Raw genomic sequence first — 17,505 nt, 5'->3', positions numbered from 1 at the left:
GGGAGTACCAATCAACAGCAGCGAGCTCTACCAGTGTTGATTTGAGCGGCTTGCTTTGTCTGTTGTGGCAGCTTGTCTGACAACAGCCCATCCAGCAGGCTGCTTGTTGTCTTGTCCCAACACAAGTGAATTAAAGTATTTCTCAACATTAATGAAACTAGGAATTGTAGCCGAATCATCTGTCACTAACGCACGTGTCAGAATAGTTAAAATAAAAAGTAGAGAATGAACAGACGCTGTTTTTAGCATAAAGAAGAGAGCTAACAAGCTAGCTCCACAGTCGGCTCACAGTCACGTTGTCGACCCCTTTGTTTGGGAGCACCGCGGCTAGCTGCTTTAGCTCTGCTCTGCCAGTCGAACTTGTGTTCAATATAAAAAAAAGCCGTGTTGTTTTTTAAAATTAAACAAGCGCGGAAACATCACAAACTTACTTTATCTGACCGCTGATATCCTTTCTTCGCCTGTCGTTCAGTCTTGAGGGAAAGACGAGAAGCAGCAAGAAAGGAGGAGGAGATCAGTGCAGCGCAATGAGCTTAGCGCGACAGCTAACTAGCCAAGCTAAATGGGGGGCGTTGGAGAAGGGGAAAAAACGTTAAAAAGCAAAAAGGGGGCACCGATGTTGTTTTGTCTTCCCGGACGGCCACAGCACGCTCCTAGGAGGGCCGCTGAGTCTTCATTCTCCGTCTCGTCAGTGAGAAGCGTGGCTGAAACCCGAGGCTGGGAGTTCCCTTTGAGTTATAAACCAGTGATTCTCTGCTCCGCTCGGTGCTGCCGCCTGACCCCGCTCGCTCCGCCGCCTTTGTCTCACCAGGCGTACGCCGCTCCGTCTGCCGCACACACGGCACTGACGTCAGCCGCGACACAACAATGGGTTCAGAGGCCACATGCAGCATCGATGCGCCGCTCGCTGCCGCTCCGGCTCCCGATATGCGACACTCTGATTTAATTTGTTAGGGAATTTGTGTTTAACGCGTCCGGTTGCAGCGCGGGCAGATCAGAAAATGAATAGATTGAAATAAAAGTATATGGTCATGGTTGGGTGTGTTCATCATGGCTACCAATGAGGTGTTTGGGGTGGTCCAATTACACCTCCGAGTGATGCTCATGCTCAGTGGTATTGTTTGCTTCATCGCTTATTTTATAACAAGAAGCATAACTTGGCAATGTCTGATTACTGACCTTAAAACACACCGAAGAGACCATTTATATGTATATATATTAAAAAAAAAATATTTGTCTCAAATACAACCCCATGTGTGCGTTGAAACCACACGACTCATAAATGAATGCTACGATTCAGATAGCTGGTCTTGTATCTCAATGCCTTTAACAATTAATCATAAATAGCAATTGAAATAATAAAACACTTGAGCTAAATTGTAATAAAGGATGGACCAGCAGCAGAGGGCGTTCCTCTACACCCTGATATAAATCTCACTGGTTTCCACTTTTTTCTTTTTTTGATGACCTCACTTAAGGTGAAACAAGGAGAGTTGATTCTGGGTAAAAGATCTTAAATGTGCCATCTCATGCAGTAAAGATATTGTTGAAAACATCCCTTTCTGCTGCTTCTGTTCGATTGATACATCTTATTTCATAATTTGTTAAGTGCTGTATGGGCGCTTGCTGCAAAAAAAGCATTAAATGCAACATTTCAACACATCAACAATTACCTTCCACAGGATATATTGTTGTGAATCCCCAGTTATAGTTTATGGAGAAGGCACAGATCGAGGATTTTAGATTCCTGATCAATTATTGGTCAAAGTACTCTAAATTTCCTACTATATATATATATACACACACACACACATTATTCTGACTAGTAATTAACAAATAATTACAGTGCCTTGTGGAAGTATTCACATCCCTTGAAACTTGAAGCTATGAAATTCTGAAAAAGGATAAAAATATTATTACTCTTTGTATTACTGTTTGTGTTGAAAGAAATAACTTGGAAGCCCATGGTAACTCTGGAGGAGCTGCAGAGAGCCACAGCTCAGGTGATTAGATATTAGACAAATCTGGCCTTTACAGAGGAGTGGTCTGATCCAGCATGTAAAATAATAATAATAATAATAATAAGCTTGTGGTTGCAATGTGATAAAATGTAAAAAGCTTAAGGTTTATGAATATTTTTGCACTGCATTGTCAGTGAAACAAACTCACGAGTTATAAAGAAGCTGCATTTATTTCACAAACAAAAATAGCATAAGGATGTACAGTACATCAGTGTTGTACAATTTCACTTGTCTTTCCAAATCTTTAACGTTACTCTCTAAACTTTAATGTTGTTGGCAAAAGAACACAAACAATGCAAATACGACGACTCAGGCTTAGTATCAGGAACAAAACTAACCGTAAAACTTGAAGAAGACAGCCACACGAGTGCTGTGTTCGTATAAAAATACTGCAGCTTTTCTACGCTTTCAGAAAACACACCGTATAACAAACCACCTACAGTATCGGTAAAATATAAAGCAACGCAATCTGGGAGAACAGTTAAAAATATACAGCCTTTGCAGAACCCACATTGACATTATAAAAAACACACGAATTCACATATGTGAGGTTTGTAACTTCAACACTGAGGTTAAAACAGCTGGAAACTAATGTAACACTGCATTGTATTGAGCACCTTCCACAGCTGCCTTACATTAGTAGAGGTAAAACAAAACAAAAGAAAAAGCACCCTTTTAGGATTACATTACCAAGTGTAAAAATATAAAACAATAAAGATGACAGTCTTTGTTTGGGTTAGGGAAAATTTTAAGATCTATTTTTTTTTTTCTGCATTCAAAACAAAATGGAGTCTTTTTTTTTTTTAGTACATGGAGTTTATCAGCAAACCTGAGAAGAGATGAGAAAGAAATGCGTTACTCACTCGGGAAAGTAATACAGTCTATATTTCTGTAAACTACATGAATCAAATGGCTCTCGTGCTGAGTTTCCGTCTACCTCGGCTATAACTCCTCGTTCTCCAGCGGCTCGGTCTTCTTCTCCACTTTGTCGTCGGCTGCGTCTGCGGCAACATCTTCTATGTGAGCAAGAGAGTCGGCCATCAGGGCCTCTTCAAGTCGTCTCCTCACATTCTGCACCAGATCCTCCTGCCTCCTGCACACAGACACACACACACACACACACAATGTCAAAGATGACATGTTGTGGCTCTAAAGTTGCACTCCATCCCCCACGACGCTGTCAGAGACTGGCAAAATGTAAACACTTTCAATCCACCACAAAACATCCATCTTGTATATAAAGGTCTGTTGACTGATTAATCATGATTAATCGCACATTAGCCATAGATATCTTGTGATTAATCACAAATAACTGCATTTTAAAATATGCTTTAATGTACCTTAGCAGAATGTTTGTAGTATTCTTATAAAAATAATTAAATATAAATGTTCTTATATGGATTGAGATGGATTTACTTGTTTTATGCAAATTAATGTTTCTTTTATAATTGCAGCAATACCAGAAATGATAATTGTAAAGACTATTTTACAGAAAACTCTATAAAAGGTACTTTCTCTGAAAGATTTGTCAGAAGTACTCATACATGTACTCCTGCACAAGATAACTGCGCAGCAGTTCGGTTATTTTGTACAGTTAATTTTACTCCTGTCATGGAAGAAAATTTACAAAGGCAACAGATTTTAAATGGGATTATAAAAAGGAAATAAAGAGCAATGAATAAACTACAGCGACACGGAGTGTAATACAGAACTGGAAGCCATCCCATAACGGGCTGTTAATAAGACTTATTTTTGGGAAGTTCCTCCATTTGATTGACGGAAACCCCTAAAAACATCAAAAAGCTGTTATGGAGGAAATGGATCCATCAAATCGTGACAAGTTTTTCTTTCCTGAGGAAAATTTATTAAGAAGAGCTGATTAAAAACAAAAATCCCTGGAGTTGCCTCGGAAGTGAATGGCTTGCATATAAAATGATGCTTTGCTATGGTTTGTTTACAGCAGCCGAATAATTCTGGGGTTCTTCACCGATTCTCTGCCTCTCTGCTGTGAGTGAGGCTCACAGCTGTTGCTCTGCGCGCAGCGCTCAGAGCCGAATGAGAGGAGAGGTGGACAGGAGGGGAGAGAGAGTGGAGCTGTTTTCAGAGACAACTTTCCTAAGAAACGGGAGACCAGCCCCACAGCTGAAACAGAGAAAGAAATAACTTCACTCCACAGCGCAGACGAGGTTTACATAAAAAACCAGGCCTTAATCGTGTGTTAAACATGAAGGAGTCTTCTTGTTTGGTTAAAGTCGCTTGACCGGAGTCGCAATGTAGACTTGTAAATTTAAGAGGTTTTATGGTTTGTTTTTTAGGTCTTTCTTCACCACAATAGACCAGAGAAGCGTCCATGTTATTGCAGACAAACTCCAATCCATCTATTAATGTGCCTCCTCCCATCATCACACAGAGACATGGCATCAAGATCCCTAAACTCCTCAGTTTGAGTAGACTAGTCCTCAAGTTGAGCCTTTTCACGTTTCTGCCAAGTTATCACTCCAAACTTCAATGTGTTTTAATGGGATTTTATGCGAAAGATCAACATAATTGTGAGTCGAAGGAAAATGAAGTATGGTTCTCAAAAAAATCTTCAAAACAAACGCCAGAAGTAGTCATATTTACAGTTTGCTACAAAACATGCAGGAGACACAGCAAACATGCTTAACAGGGTGATCTGGCAAAATGAGACAAAAATCTAACCTTCAGACATGCTAGAAAAGGAATGGCAGAAACCGACTCTGCACATCCCTCTGAACACACCATCACTACAGAGAAACACGGTGCCGGCAGCATCAAGCTGTGGGGTTGATTTGTTCAGCAGGGTCAAGGAATTTGATGAGCATTGATAGGAGGATGGATAAAGAAGCTAACTGGTTGAAGAAAATCTTCTAGAGACGGCAAAAGGCAGGCCTACTCTAGACTGGCAGTTTATCTTCCAGCAGGATAACAAGCTGGAGCTACAATGGGATGATTTAGATCAAAGCACATATTTGTGGCCAAGTCAAAGCCCAGGCCTAAAAATACTCCACAATCTATGGCGAGACTTGAAAACATCTGTTCATGGACCCATCATCCAATATAACTGCACTGCAATAGTGGCGGAGCCAAACTCCAGAAGCAGTTAAGGGGTTATTTGTGGCCAATTATGATAATTATGATAAAATGAGTAAAAGCAAATGAAAGTTGAAGCTAGACTGAAGTAAATAACATGAGCTGAAACTAGTCAGACCACAAACACACAGCAATTTACACAGATGAGAACCACGGAGAAAAAGAAGCAATAATGACTGGAAACACAGAAACTAAGCAGCTGAAAATATAATTTTCAAATTAATTGCACAACTAAATCCAATTTAGAAATTTTTTTTTCATAAAATTTATTAACACTTCATCTATCCACTCTACAGTTTTGCTATAGAAGACCAGTAGGATTTTTATTTTTTTTTTTCCTAAAAAGGTTGAAATACTCAACGGCTTTTATCCCGGTTAAAAAAAAAATCTCATCGGTATAACTGATTTTTTAAAATTATTTTTGTTAAAAAGAATGCCTTTAAAAATGTTGCCAGGGTCGATTATGTTTAAGTGTATTGTTTTAATATAAATTTTCAGTTAGAAATGTGATCACTATGGCAACCATAGACAGAAAACACCCTTCTATTAAAACACCCTTCTATTGATCACTTTTGTTTCACGAGTAAAACCAGAGATTCAGTTTGAACCTGAAATTAAATCACTTTATTTTCCCCAAGATACTATTAGCCATTCATACGAGGACACTTTTTTTTTTTTTGACAGAGCTCAATATTTAATGGGAAGTCCTAATTTTACACATATCTTGTAATCATAAACTAGTTAGAAGTTGGAACAGTTTTCACCCTCTGACCCCAAACGGACAACCCTTAGCAGCACCAATACAAAAACAAGAATCACCTTTGACACTCCAAATAATCTCTTTGACTGAACTATTTTCTATGAAGGAAGCCAGAAACAATGGGTTCACACAAATGATCTGTACTTTGAGCTCTAACTGATCCTACCTGATGTCATCATCAGTCACCACAAAGGCCTTGCAGAGAGGCTGGGCCGTGTTCAGCCAGACTCCCGGGTTTTTCTCCACCGCAGCAGTGAGCTGGCCAGTGATGGGCGCTGGGCTGGTGTGCAGCGCGCTGGCAATGGCAGACAGCAGCGTTTTATCAGAACACACCGGCCCGACGCCTGAGGGGGGGGGGGGGAGAAGGAAAGAAAAAGAAAAAAAAAAGGATGGGTCAAGTCAAGCTACAGAAAATGCTAATTTTGAACTCAACCTTCTCCGCATCTCGGTGGTGCTGTCCTCACCCTGCAAGCCTTTGGGAAGGTCCATAGTTTTCACCAGCTCTTCTGCTATGTCGAATGCATTTAACCCGCTCAGCTTCCGCTCCCAGAACAGCTGACCAGAGAGACAGATGTTAGACTTTTAGCCGGAAGCGAATATGCTCTTTTATTCAGGGCAACATTAAAAACAGCGTCATGACTTTTTTTCTCCATCCTCCAACTCACTTGCTTTGGTTGGTCCACCGCCTTCTGAGGGTCTGTTTTCACCTTGTTGTTGGGATGATTAGTTATCTTAGTCACGGGCTGTTTGAAGATGGAAGCAGTCTGTCGAACTGGGAGTGTTGTGTTTAAATCAGGCTTGACCTGGAGAAGAGACAACATGACATAAATAAACCAAAAACAACAGCTTAATAAGCGCAGGCGTATTTGGTAGAATCGCTGTTCTATTGTTTGTTTCGTCATTAGCAACTTAATTGTGGTGAAGTTGATTAAAACCTAGATGTTGCTTTATGAGCATTACAAAAAAAAACTCTTAGTATTGTTATGCAAAGCAGGAAAACGATAGAAAAATGTAGATATTTGGAGTTATTACACTTTTAATCTGCCTTTAGTTCCCGTGGTTGCAGTTGCGCAAAATCATGTAGGTTTATCGCCAAGCGAATGATCATCGATTACACCAAACAGGTGCTAAAAATCATCAATACTCCACACTTGTTGAGGCAGAAAAAGCTGACCATTACAACTGAATGAGGAACAGAAAAAAAAAAAAAAACTCTGCTGCCAAGCAGGTCAATTACCATGGCAACAAGATCAAACTCAAGGTCGTCACAGTATCTCACAAAAGTGAGAACACCCGTCACATTTTTGTAAATGTTTTACTATTATATATTTTCCATTGGACAACATGGAGGTTATGACACTTTGACAAAATGTAAAGCAGACGACATGCAGCTTGTATTACTGTGTAAATTTGTCATATAATAACAATAACTGAACACATACCCAAATAATGTCTAATCAGCTGGGAACAAAAGTGAGCATGCAAGCTATTTTTTTCTAATATCATGTGACTTGGTAGTGTTACAAGGTCTCAGGCGCATTAAATTTGGTGGCATCGCTCTCGGACAAAAGATTTTAAAGCAGACCAAAATCTCAAGATGCGTTATTCCAAGCTTCACAATCACAAAGAAGCTGGAAGCCTTGAAGATGGATTTCCAAGGAAAACTAATGCAGCAGACAAAAACACAAAGTACGTTTCCCTCAGGAATCAGAAGATATCCCTCAGAGCTGGTAGAAAGCAGCACCAACTGTCCAGAGAAGTCAGTCAGACCAGGACTGATCTTACTGGAAGGCTCGTATCCTGGAAGCCATCACACCAAAATGAAACGAAGCTAAGGGACTCAAATTTGTGCAAAAATGACAGCGACTCTGGACTGACGAGTCAAAAAATGGGAAATATTTTTGCTGAAAGCAGAAGGCATATTGTTATCGGGAAGGCTGGAAAGTTGAACAATAATGTGTTTCTGCAGGCTGTGAACGGAAAGAAATGTTCTTTACAAGCTTGGCGTTGCTTTTCTGCATTTAATGGAAGATTACATGAGACAGAACGCTACAAGGATGAAGATCCGATTAGTTCTGCAAGATCTTTGGAACAACAGAGGGTAGACACAACAAGAAAGGATAGATTTCCCTTTGCTTTGTTCACAGTGTTTTTTTGTGTGTTTTTTTTCTTTCGTTTTTACAACTTTGGCACAGAACTCTGAAAAGTGTGAGACGTTTTAAAAGTACCTTTTATCAGTGACTAATGTAAAAACGCAACACATAACCGGAGAAGGCCCTACTAGATACACACAGGATTTAAAATTTAAAATCATAAACCCCTTCTTTTTGCTACTTGATGTACACTTAAATAACATGCAAAGTCTAAACATGGAAAGGCTATCAAGCTTTGTATGAACAAAAGCATTAAAGTTTTCAATAAAAGGGGAAAATCCCTGTTGAAAATTGACCAAAAAAAAATTATCTTGATAACTTATTTAATGTTAGTTTCTGGAAGGTTGTTGTCTTCATATCCTGCACAGTCTGCTGTTGATCTCACCTTGAGCTGATGGTTTACGTCGTAGAGATTCTTGTGCCTGCTTCTCTGCACTTTGGTCTGCAGCGATCGTCCGGCCCGCGGCTGGCCGGTGTTCACATCGGTGCGAAGGTCACTGCGGAAAATCTGTGGCTTATTGAGAATACGCTTAACGGGTAGGCTGAAAAAGTAAAAGAGAGAAAACAAAAAATAAATATGATGAAGTGTTTTTTCAAACTGTGCATGAATGCAACATGAAATGGAACATTTAAGTAGGTTTACTAAAGTGGTGATTTACCAATATCACTTGGCTATAAATACTCTATAATGCAAAGAATGTTTTTTTTTTTTTTGTTTTTTTTACATTTTCTGCGCCCCAGGCTTGTATTACTCAGCTCCCTGTGGACGTCCACCTCCAATAGATGGAATGACAAACATCAAGCACATTTGTGTCTTATTTCTATTGATTTTTGGAGGTAAGGGCCGGCGAGTAAAAGGTCTGTGTAGATTAGAGATGCACCAGTCAGATGTTTACAGGCTGATGCAGATTTCCAGAGATCTGGAAATCATATCAGGTTCGGCTACAGTTTTTTGTCTAAGGACTATTAGACATAAACCTAATTCCCAGCAACTTTATTTTACGTCTACAATTAAAACAAAAAGTTGGCCATAAAAGAAATGGATGCTGGTGGCCTCTTTACATAGGTGGTAGAAACTACCCAATTATTCCTATGAATGCATAAAAGCACATGTCTATCATCTACCTGATTTTACAAAACTCAAAACAAACCTCAACAACAAACATGCACATTGTTAGTATGTTGATAGACTGAAAAAAATAGGATTTTCCCCCCCCATTTTGATGCATTCACAGAGCCGGAATCAAATCAGACATTTCGGTTGTTGACGTGATGATCAACGGATCAGAGAATTTGAAAAAAAATATTGTCTGATTTTGATAATAGGCAAGTTGATAAGGGTGGAGCATTCCCCATTGTACTAAAGAAAAGACCTGATGGGATTTTTATGAGCTGCAAGAGAAGTGGATTAGAAAAAAAAAAACTAACTACCTAGTAGTGTAATCTTAAAAGCTTAAAAATGAAATGCACATCTAAATTCCAAAAAGTAATCTGTAAAAAGGCAAATTTTGTATCAACATTTTAAAAGATACAAAAAAATATTCGGCATTTGAACCGTTCGACTGTTATCAAGAAAGGCATAACAGCAAAAAGTGGTCAATAAGAGGGTAAGAACTATCACCACATCAAACCTTTTTTCTATATTACAAAATACAGTAAATGAGAGTTTCATTACTGAATTAAAAACTATTGTAAACCAACAAATAAGTCAGTTGCATAGATGGGGCCCCAACATCCTTCCTCTTTCACGTGTGGCTCAACACAGAGGTGACTGGATAGACTGGTAAACGACAAGCCAGGAAGTTACAACAACCAAAAGTATTTTTTTTATCCTTATTGTCACTAATAATAATAATGAAGAAGAAGAAGAAGAAGAAGAAGGCTTCTGAATAATTTTACTCAACTACAAATAACATATTTAAAAAACAACAACCAATTAGTTCATAACTAACGGAAAAATACACTTAAAGAAAAAAAAACTTAGCCACATATAGACACACCGTAAACAATTAATGCCAACCTGTGCACTATTCCTCCCATTCCTTTTTATTTTTTGTAAATGAAAAGTTGCAGTGTGTCTTTGGCAGCAGGAAGTCGTCATAAGGTCCCAGAGAGGAGGGGGTCGCTGAATGAAGTGCAACACCGGGCCCTGCACCCTCGCGACTCAAGCGTGTGTAAACAATGAAACTTAGCTAGCTAATCAAGCTAGCGCTCAGCGGAACAACAACAACGACCCACACAACGTACCTACCGCTTCCAGTCACACTAAACCATAAATTCAACGGACCCATAAAATACCAATTTGTTTAAGACGGTGACAGAGAATATACATAACTCCGACATGTCCACATGCTAATGAGTGTTTAACTACACAACGAACGCGTGCCTGCACATCTTGTTTAGAACAACTCAACTAGCACGCAGTTCAACGTCTCACCTTTTTCTCTCCATGGTCCCGTTTTGTATCGCTGCGTTAACTGGATATTCTGCGAAGAAAGAGGGGAGAAAAAGTCCGCTATCTACCTGTCCTAAATTTACAGTGTTTAGCTGTCGAATCCTGCTGTCAGGACTTTTTAACGCCTGCAGATCACTCCGCCTGCTGGACGCGCAACATAATCTACTGTAATGCATGCGCCACACAACACTGTAAACTAGTCCGACTCTGACTCTCCATCTCTGCTGCTCTAAACGTTTTCGCTTACACAATCAGAAAGCAGGAGCAGCTCCCACCTACAGGCGACTTTTTTTATTTATTACATAGAGACTGCTTTCATACGTTTCTAGTTTTAAAATTAGTTGCAATAAAACGCCTTTTATTGCACTTGGGAAAAAAATAATAGTACACATTGGACTACTACACACATATTGAAATAATAGAATAAGAATACAGCTTTGGATATAGGAACTATTTTTTTGCTCACCCTAAAAACTGTTTTAAATGATATCGATCTTAATTTATAAACCTAATTATCCACATACATCATATGAGTTGATTTTAGGGCTTATGTTGACCTTTAACTTAAGTTTGTGATAATTTTCTATAGTGAAATATAAATATATAAAGTAGCTCAACCAAATTTACTCCCCATAAGAATAATCATCTTTCACATACAACTCAGCTGATCCTCATTTCGTGGTCTCTTAAAGCAAGTATAAAGAGAGCTTTTTTTTCATAAAGGCACATTCCAGCCAATCAAAGATCTGATTCAGTCAATAGTCTATACCACAAATTCCTCCAGGAATTGAATTTAGTATGTAAAAAAAACACTTCACTCCTGTTTTTAGAAGTTTTCAATTGTTTGGTAAATGCTCATTAAAAAATACACACAAACACAAGTTAAAATACATACTTTACTTCTTTTTGAAGCAAAATCAAAAATCTATTTTGATCCACATAAAGTGATTTAAAGAGAAAAAAAAAACATCCTCAGACTGAGCAGGAAGAGAGGAAGCAGCAGAGATGACATTGGTTTTCTTTTTCATTCGTTCTTTTGTTTTACAGTGGCAAAAAAAAAAAACCCAACAAAGACGTCAAACGCCTGGACGATTCCACTTAAAGTTGATGAAAGCAGTTCGGTGTTGACTGAGGTGTTAGTGATGGGCTCTGCAGTGGGGGCCACAGTCCGATGTGCAGGCTGCAGCGGCTCATGCTTGTTCTGAACGTCTCAGCATCAGTAACAAGCAAGAAACCGAAACCAACCTGGGAAAAGAAAATGACAAATTGAGATTTTTTTTCATTCAAATCAACAAGATTCAAGCACTTTCCATCAGCCTCATGAATGGAGGTGTAAGACCAAAAGTAAAATCACACACACATGTATTGATGTAAGGGGTTAATTACTTCATAGTAGACATTTTTATTTTTATTTTTTTTTTGCAGGGTTCAACATCATCCTGACATTTAAGCTGAGTTATTGATTGTCTCAGACTTTTGTTTCGTCCTACCATGACCAAACGTAGAGACTTGTTGCTGTCCAGGGACGGAGTTGTTCTGCGTTTGTCTAAATATATAAACTTTTATCAGCAAATTCCTCACCTCCAGTCCTGGGAATCCTCCTATAATTACCCAACCATCATAACTGAGTTCTGTCTGAAAAATGTTCTTACCTCTTTATTTTATTTTTTTACTTCCCCCCTCCCCCCCAAAAAAAAAAAGTTTAGTCATTCTAATAATCGAAAACAGTTAATGAGCAGTCAGAAAGCAGTTTCGTTTTATGCAGCCCAGAAGACGTAGGAAAAAAGCTAAAAAGTGTTATTGCAATTTAAGTGTGCGTGGTGAACCTAAATACATATAATCACACTAAGGCAACGCAATCTCAGAAAAACATGACTTTGGGATAAGACATTTGTACAGTGTAATAAGAATATCAACTCCAATCGCCACATTTTCAACACTGTGTGTTTTCCATCATCATAAAATCACTCTTTGAGCCTTAGCGTCTTGGTAAGTAAGGCTTTGCTCACACTGCTGGAGAAACTGTTTTTTGTTGTTGTTGTTCTTGCTGCTCTTACCGTCATGTCACATTTCACATTCAGTTTTTACATGAAGTATTCTAAACTGAAATTTACTTTTGTAAACACGGCACACAATAAACTGTTAAATATAAAATGCTAAATCTACAACAACAACAACAACAAAAAGGATTAAGCATTTCCCTGTGAACACAGCCTAAGATTATTATCAAGTGTGATCATAAAGCTCAATAAGAGTGTACCCAACTGTTCAAATAAATCAACCTGATAAATATTGCACTCAATACATCTATTGTGAATGTGCCATGACAAGATGAAAGTGCAAATTAGACTAAATGTATTTTACAGATGTAAAATGTACCCATGAAAATGATCCGGACATAAAAAAAAAAGTTTTTCGCACATTTTCTTACTGTATAATAATAATAATAATAATAATAATAATAATAATAATAATAATAATAATGACTTGGACATAATATAATTTAAGAAAACATATGAAACACCAAAAACAAACAAACAAACAAACAAACAAACAAAAAGAAATTGAATCATCATCATCATCTTGCTAGCAAGCAGAAAACAACAGTCTTCTTTGAAGGTCAAAGCGATACCTTTGCCTGACGAGACTGCCCCTACTCGTCCTTCTTGAATTTGCCGTTGATGTAGGGAACATAATCCAGAATCACACGCCAGTCTGTGAAGTAGACCAAGGCCACGCCTCCAGTTGTTCCCCAGAAGGTCATAGTGGGGACCCTGGAGAGAGGAAGCAAATCACTCTGAGACACACAAGAGAGCCAAAAACCAATCTGAGTTTAAGGAAACCACATATTAAGGAAAAAAAAACAGCTAAACAGATGAAAACAAGCATAAAGAATCATGTCAGTCAAGCCTTACATCAAACATTGTACAGTAAATAAACACAGAATAGAAATAAGGTAGTCTCATTTCCAGAGGGAAGAGCAGTAGGAAGAAATGGAGGTTAATTGAAAGATAATAAACAAATCCACGTCTCCCCGGGGGAAGTTAGGCAGCTTGTCGGGAAAGCTTTAGCCAGGCTAGTGTCCAGCTTATAGTGATGGGAATGCAGCACAAATTTTATCACAAAGTTACTACACATTTGTCATTTCAAAACACCAGATACAATTTTTTTCCTGATTTCTCACTCAAGTTATCACACGTTTGAAATAAGCAAACACAAGAGATTATTTTAAAATTATGGCATATAGTTCTACATGGGTCAGGTTTCTAATAACTTTCAAAATGATTTTTTTGATTCAAATATTTGTCTTGAAGACAATGGAACAAGGAAAATGGTGAAATCATATTCGACATTTTCATATATCCATTTTCTTCTTCCATACTTACACAGACCTGGAAACTACTTAAAGAATCTAATTAAATTGCTTTCCAAACCTGTCAAGATTGTGTAGGAACTCAGTTACTATGATCCCAGAAAATTATGACTGGTTTACTCAACTTATTAAAAATGAATGGGCAAAACTATTATGTAAAACATTCGTAGTAGTTCCTTTTCCAGTTCAGATGCTTGTACATATTAACATTTTAAGGATATTTTCTTTCCAATCTCATATGTAAAAGATTGGCATATTGTAAAAAATGCTTCTAAATAATTTACCAGAATATCTTGATTCCTGTTTTTATTTTAAGTATTTGACAAATAAAGCCAGTTAGCTAGTTGCTCACCTTAAAATAACACTTAATTACACTGTACAATATTCCCAATGCTATATCGTAATCGGGAAAAATAACAAACAAACAAACAAAAAAAAAATAGAGGATAATGCCTTAATGTAACATATATGCAATTTCACGGGTTTTTGACCCAGAATCGAGCTAATAGCCTGAATTCATACCTATGCCCCCATTGCTATGACCTCGGCTAGGCTAACGGCTAATTTTAGGCAGGACTAAGCAACAACTCCAAGCTCCAAATGTCAAATTTATTCAATTACTTGCCCACAAAAGCAATATGAAAGCACATACCACGACTTGGCGATGGCCATATACTTCTGACCGATCAATTTACCAATCATTTTAGCTGACAGATGCCCTTCTACCTACAGGACGCGCTGTTTTAAATGGTAAGAACTTCCGCTACGACACACGTTAATTACTTCCGCTTATTTACAAAATAAAAGTTGTGGATTGTAGTGACAAAATAAAAACAATCTCCTGTTACATCCCTCCCAAACGTCTATGTTTTCTTCGTAGACTTCCAGAATATGTTATTACTTTAAGTATTTAAATTATTATTTTTATTGACCCTGAATGACAACAATAATAATGTGTCTCAGTTTGTTTTCATTTGCTACTTTTTCTTTGTAGAATATTATCTGTATTTGTACTGATGTCAGTTTTTTTTTGTAACTACCACTTCTTCTTGTAGATTTACATATGATAAAAATTAAAATGGACTACCAATGAAAGCATTAAAGAACATTTTTACTGGCTCTTAGAACCGATACGTTAGCGGCAGGCCATGTTGTGAGTGGCAAGGTTGCCGCATAAAGCAAGCAACACAAGAAGGGCTCTATTTTATTTTATTTTTTCATGTTACAGAGCAGTAATAATTACGTCCTATTCATTTTAATTATCACTTAAACAAAAATGGACATCTTTATCTTCAACATTTTTAGCAAACACCAGAACATTTGGTTCCTTAAGACTACAACAAATTCACCAAGAAGCTTTTGGCCACAATATTTGAATAGCAAGAAAATACTTCTGTCTCCCACTACTACACTTTACTTGTAATCTTGCTGAACACAGTGGCTTTATAAACCCGCACATGTGGAAAAAAGGAAAAATCACAGTAGGTAGCTTTTTTCTTCCAGGTTGACCAGATTCATATTTATTTATTTTCCATTTTAACTGTGCAGAATAAAAATCACATTATATGTGGGAAAAGTTTTAAAAAGACTTTTCATTCATAGTTGTACTTTTTACATAACAAAAGTCTATGTGAAAGTTTTTGAGTGAGTGAATGAATATGAATATGTAAATATAGAGGAGGATCTACACTTTCTACAGAATTCAATTCAGTTTAATTGTCAGGACTAAAAAAAACAACAAACTGAACAGTTTGAAATGAGGTTTATGTAAATCAAAAAAATATCCTGTTCCTCTGGGTAAAAATGAATTTCTTCTTAGAATTTAAAGGTCTTAATAACAACAGAGAGAACAATGTTATTAAAAATGGCACATTTATTGCTACATCACTGTTATATACACAACAGTTCTCAATATCTACTTTATATATAAAAAATAGGAAACTGGAGGCACTTTGAGGACATAGCCTACGTAGATAATGTCCCCAAACATGAGAAGACAGAAATCTGTGGCAGGTCATTGTTCACTGAGGACAGACAGGGTCTGTTAACAAACATATCAATTGTACATTTTGAGACAAAGTTACTGCAGAAATATCCACTGACAAAAGAAAATCTTTAAAAGTGGCTTTCCAAATTATACAAAGTCTTTTTTTTTTTCCCTTGGGAAATGTTTGAGTAAACGAGGCTCGTCCACAGGGCGGGATGAGTGACAATATGACAAATACTGTTCCCTATCAGTGTCGGCTTCCAGTGATAAAGTTGACATGGGTACGTCTTGCAGCTGTACATAAATATCACATGCCAGTTCTAAGGCAAACATCTTAGCAACACGAGAACGTGAAAAAGGAGAGATTTCGATACAATTTTCAGCTTCAAAGTCGTAGATCAGGTAACGTCTCATTACACGCCAAAGTCAGCGTCAAGTGTAATACCTCACATGACAGATGTTACTAAAGTATTCATTTTTATTGCAAGAAGATACAAGTTATAAAACCTTGAAAGTAACATCATCCACTGTGACGCAATGAGGCACTGGTGAGTAACCATTATCCAAGCTCCTGAAGTCAGGAAAATGGCTAAGGCCACCTTTTTTTTTTTCTTTTTTTTTATCTATTTGAGGATTTCTTACTATAATGAAACTGAATTTTGTTGCAGCCCCCCTACCACTGCATCACATTAATCAACAAGCTCATTGCAAAGCTGGATATTAGGGAAGAGGGAGGTGTGCAAAAAAGAAAGAAATCAGTCATTTCTTGTTCAAAAGGAAAAATTAAAAAAATAAAAAAAAACTTTTGCAAATTACACCTCACCAACAAGGTTTGGTGATTTCAAACAAGTGTATACTTAAAAAAAAAAATGGACCAATATCACAACATGTGATGTCACAGCGGGATAATTTGTCTTCTCCAAGCACCTGGCACCAAAGATAAAAAAAAACCTCACTTTGTTCATGGAATCTAAACTTTAGTTGTCTTACATTAAAACAACGTAAACAAAAAGGAAAAGCATTCCGGACAAAACAACTATATTACAACGTAAAAAATAAAATACAAAAACAAAGACATAGTATATGAACTCTACAACAGGAAGATCCTTATAACAGGCCTCACAATTGTTCAATAAGGGGGCGGGAGGGGTTGTGTTGAGAACATCCGACGCTCAACACGAGAGCAACCAAAAAAACATGTCAGTCAACGGCAAAAGAGGAAATTGTCTTAAAGGTAGCAGTAACACTCATGATCCCTTTCAATACTTAGCAAATTGTCTACAAGCAAAATGTTATTAATCACAACACAAACTGCTCCGAGACATAAAAGAGCTCACCGTGTCGTAACAGTGACCTCGTGTAGGTGATGATACGGCTGGCTTTAACGTGGCGAAGGTCGCTTGGGACCGACGGCTAAACCGAACCTACATCGACCTAAGCGTGTGTGTGTTTGTGTCTGTGGTGGGGGCCTCTCTCTGGCAGTCTTTCCATTCCACTTGCATGGCAGTGACTAACAGATGTACACGACTTAAAGAGATTAGAGACTCTGGGCTCCGCAGTTCTGGGCCAAGAAAACAAAAGTAACCCAAAGTCCAAGTGCGCAGTCAGCGACTCTGGCAACCTTCTCAGCCACTGAAATAAAGTT

At 37.8% G+C, this 17,505-nt stretch overlaps 2 protein-coding genes across 2 annotated transcripts; both read right to left on the bottom strand.

Moving 5' to 3' along the window:
• Nucleotides 1-2,172: 2,172 nt before the first annotated feature.
• mbd3a (methyl-CpG binding domain protein 3a) lies at nucleotides 2,173-10,730 on the bottom strand. Its single transcript, XM_007574529.2, has 7 exons — nucleotides 10,483-10,730; nucleotides 8,431-8,587; nucleotides 6,558-6,695; nucleotides 6,357-6,447; nucleotides 6,059-6,236; nucleotides 2,959-3,114; nucleotides 2,173-2,850 (listed from the first exon to the last, which is right to left on the bottom strand). The coding sequence occupies exons 1-6, from the start codon at nucleotides 10,674-10,676 to the stop codon at nucleotides 2,964-2,966; spliced, it is 909 nt and encodes a 302-aa protein (XP_007574591.1). The 5' UTR covers nucleotides 10,677-10,730; the 3' UTR covers nucleotides 2,173-2,850; nucleotides 2,959-2,963.
• A 796-nt stretch (nucleotides 10,731-11,526) lies between these two features.
• On the bottom strand, nucleotides 11,527-14,650 carry uqcr11 (ubiquinol-cytochrome c reductase, complex III subunit XI). The gene is made up of 3 exons (XM_007574528.2): nucleotides 14,526-14,650; nucleotides 13,133-13,274; nucleotides 11,527-11,745 (listed from the first exon to the last, which is right to left on the bottom strand). Exons 1-2 carry the CDS (start codon nucleotides 14,573-14,575, stop codon nucleotides 13,154-13,156), a joined length of 171 nt encoding a protein of 56 aa, XP_007574590.1. The 5' UTR covers nucleotides 14,576-14,650; the 3' UTR covers nucleotides 11,527-11,745; nucleotides 13,133-13,153.
• Nucleotides 14,651-17,505: the final 2,855 nt, after the last annotated feature.

The sequence above is a fragment of the Poecilia formosa genome, unplaced genomic scaffold (assembly GCF_000485575.1).
Source record: "Poecilia formosa unplaced genomic scaffold, Poecilia_formosa-5.1.2 Scaffold354, whole genome shotgun sequence".
Taxonomy (NCBI): Eukaryota; Metazoa; Chordata; class Actinopteri; order Cyprinodontiformes; family Poeciliidae; genus Poecilia; species Poecilia formosa.
Note: the sequence above shows the minus strand (reverse complement) of the source record. Positions and strands in the feature narration are given on the sequence as shown.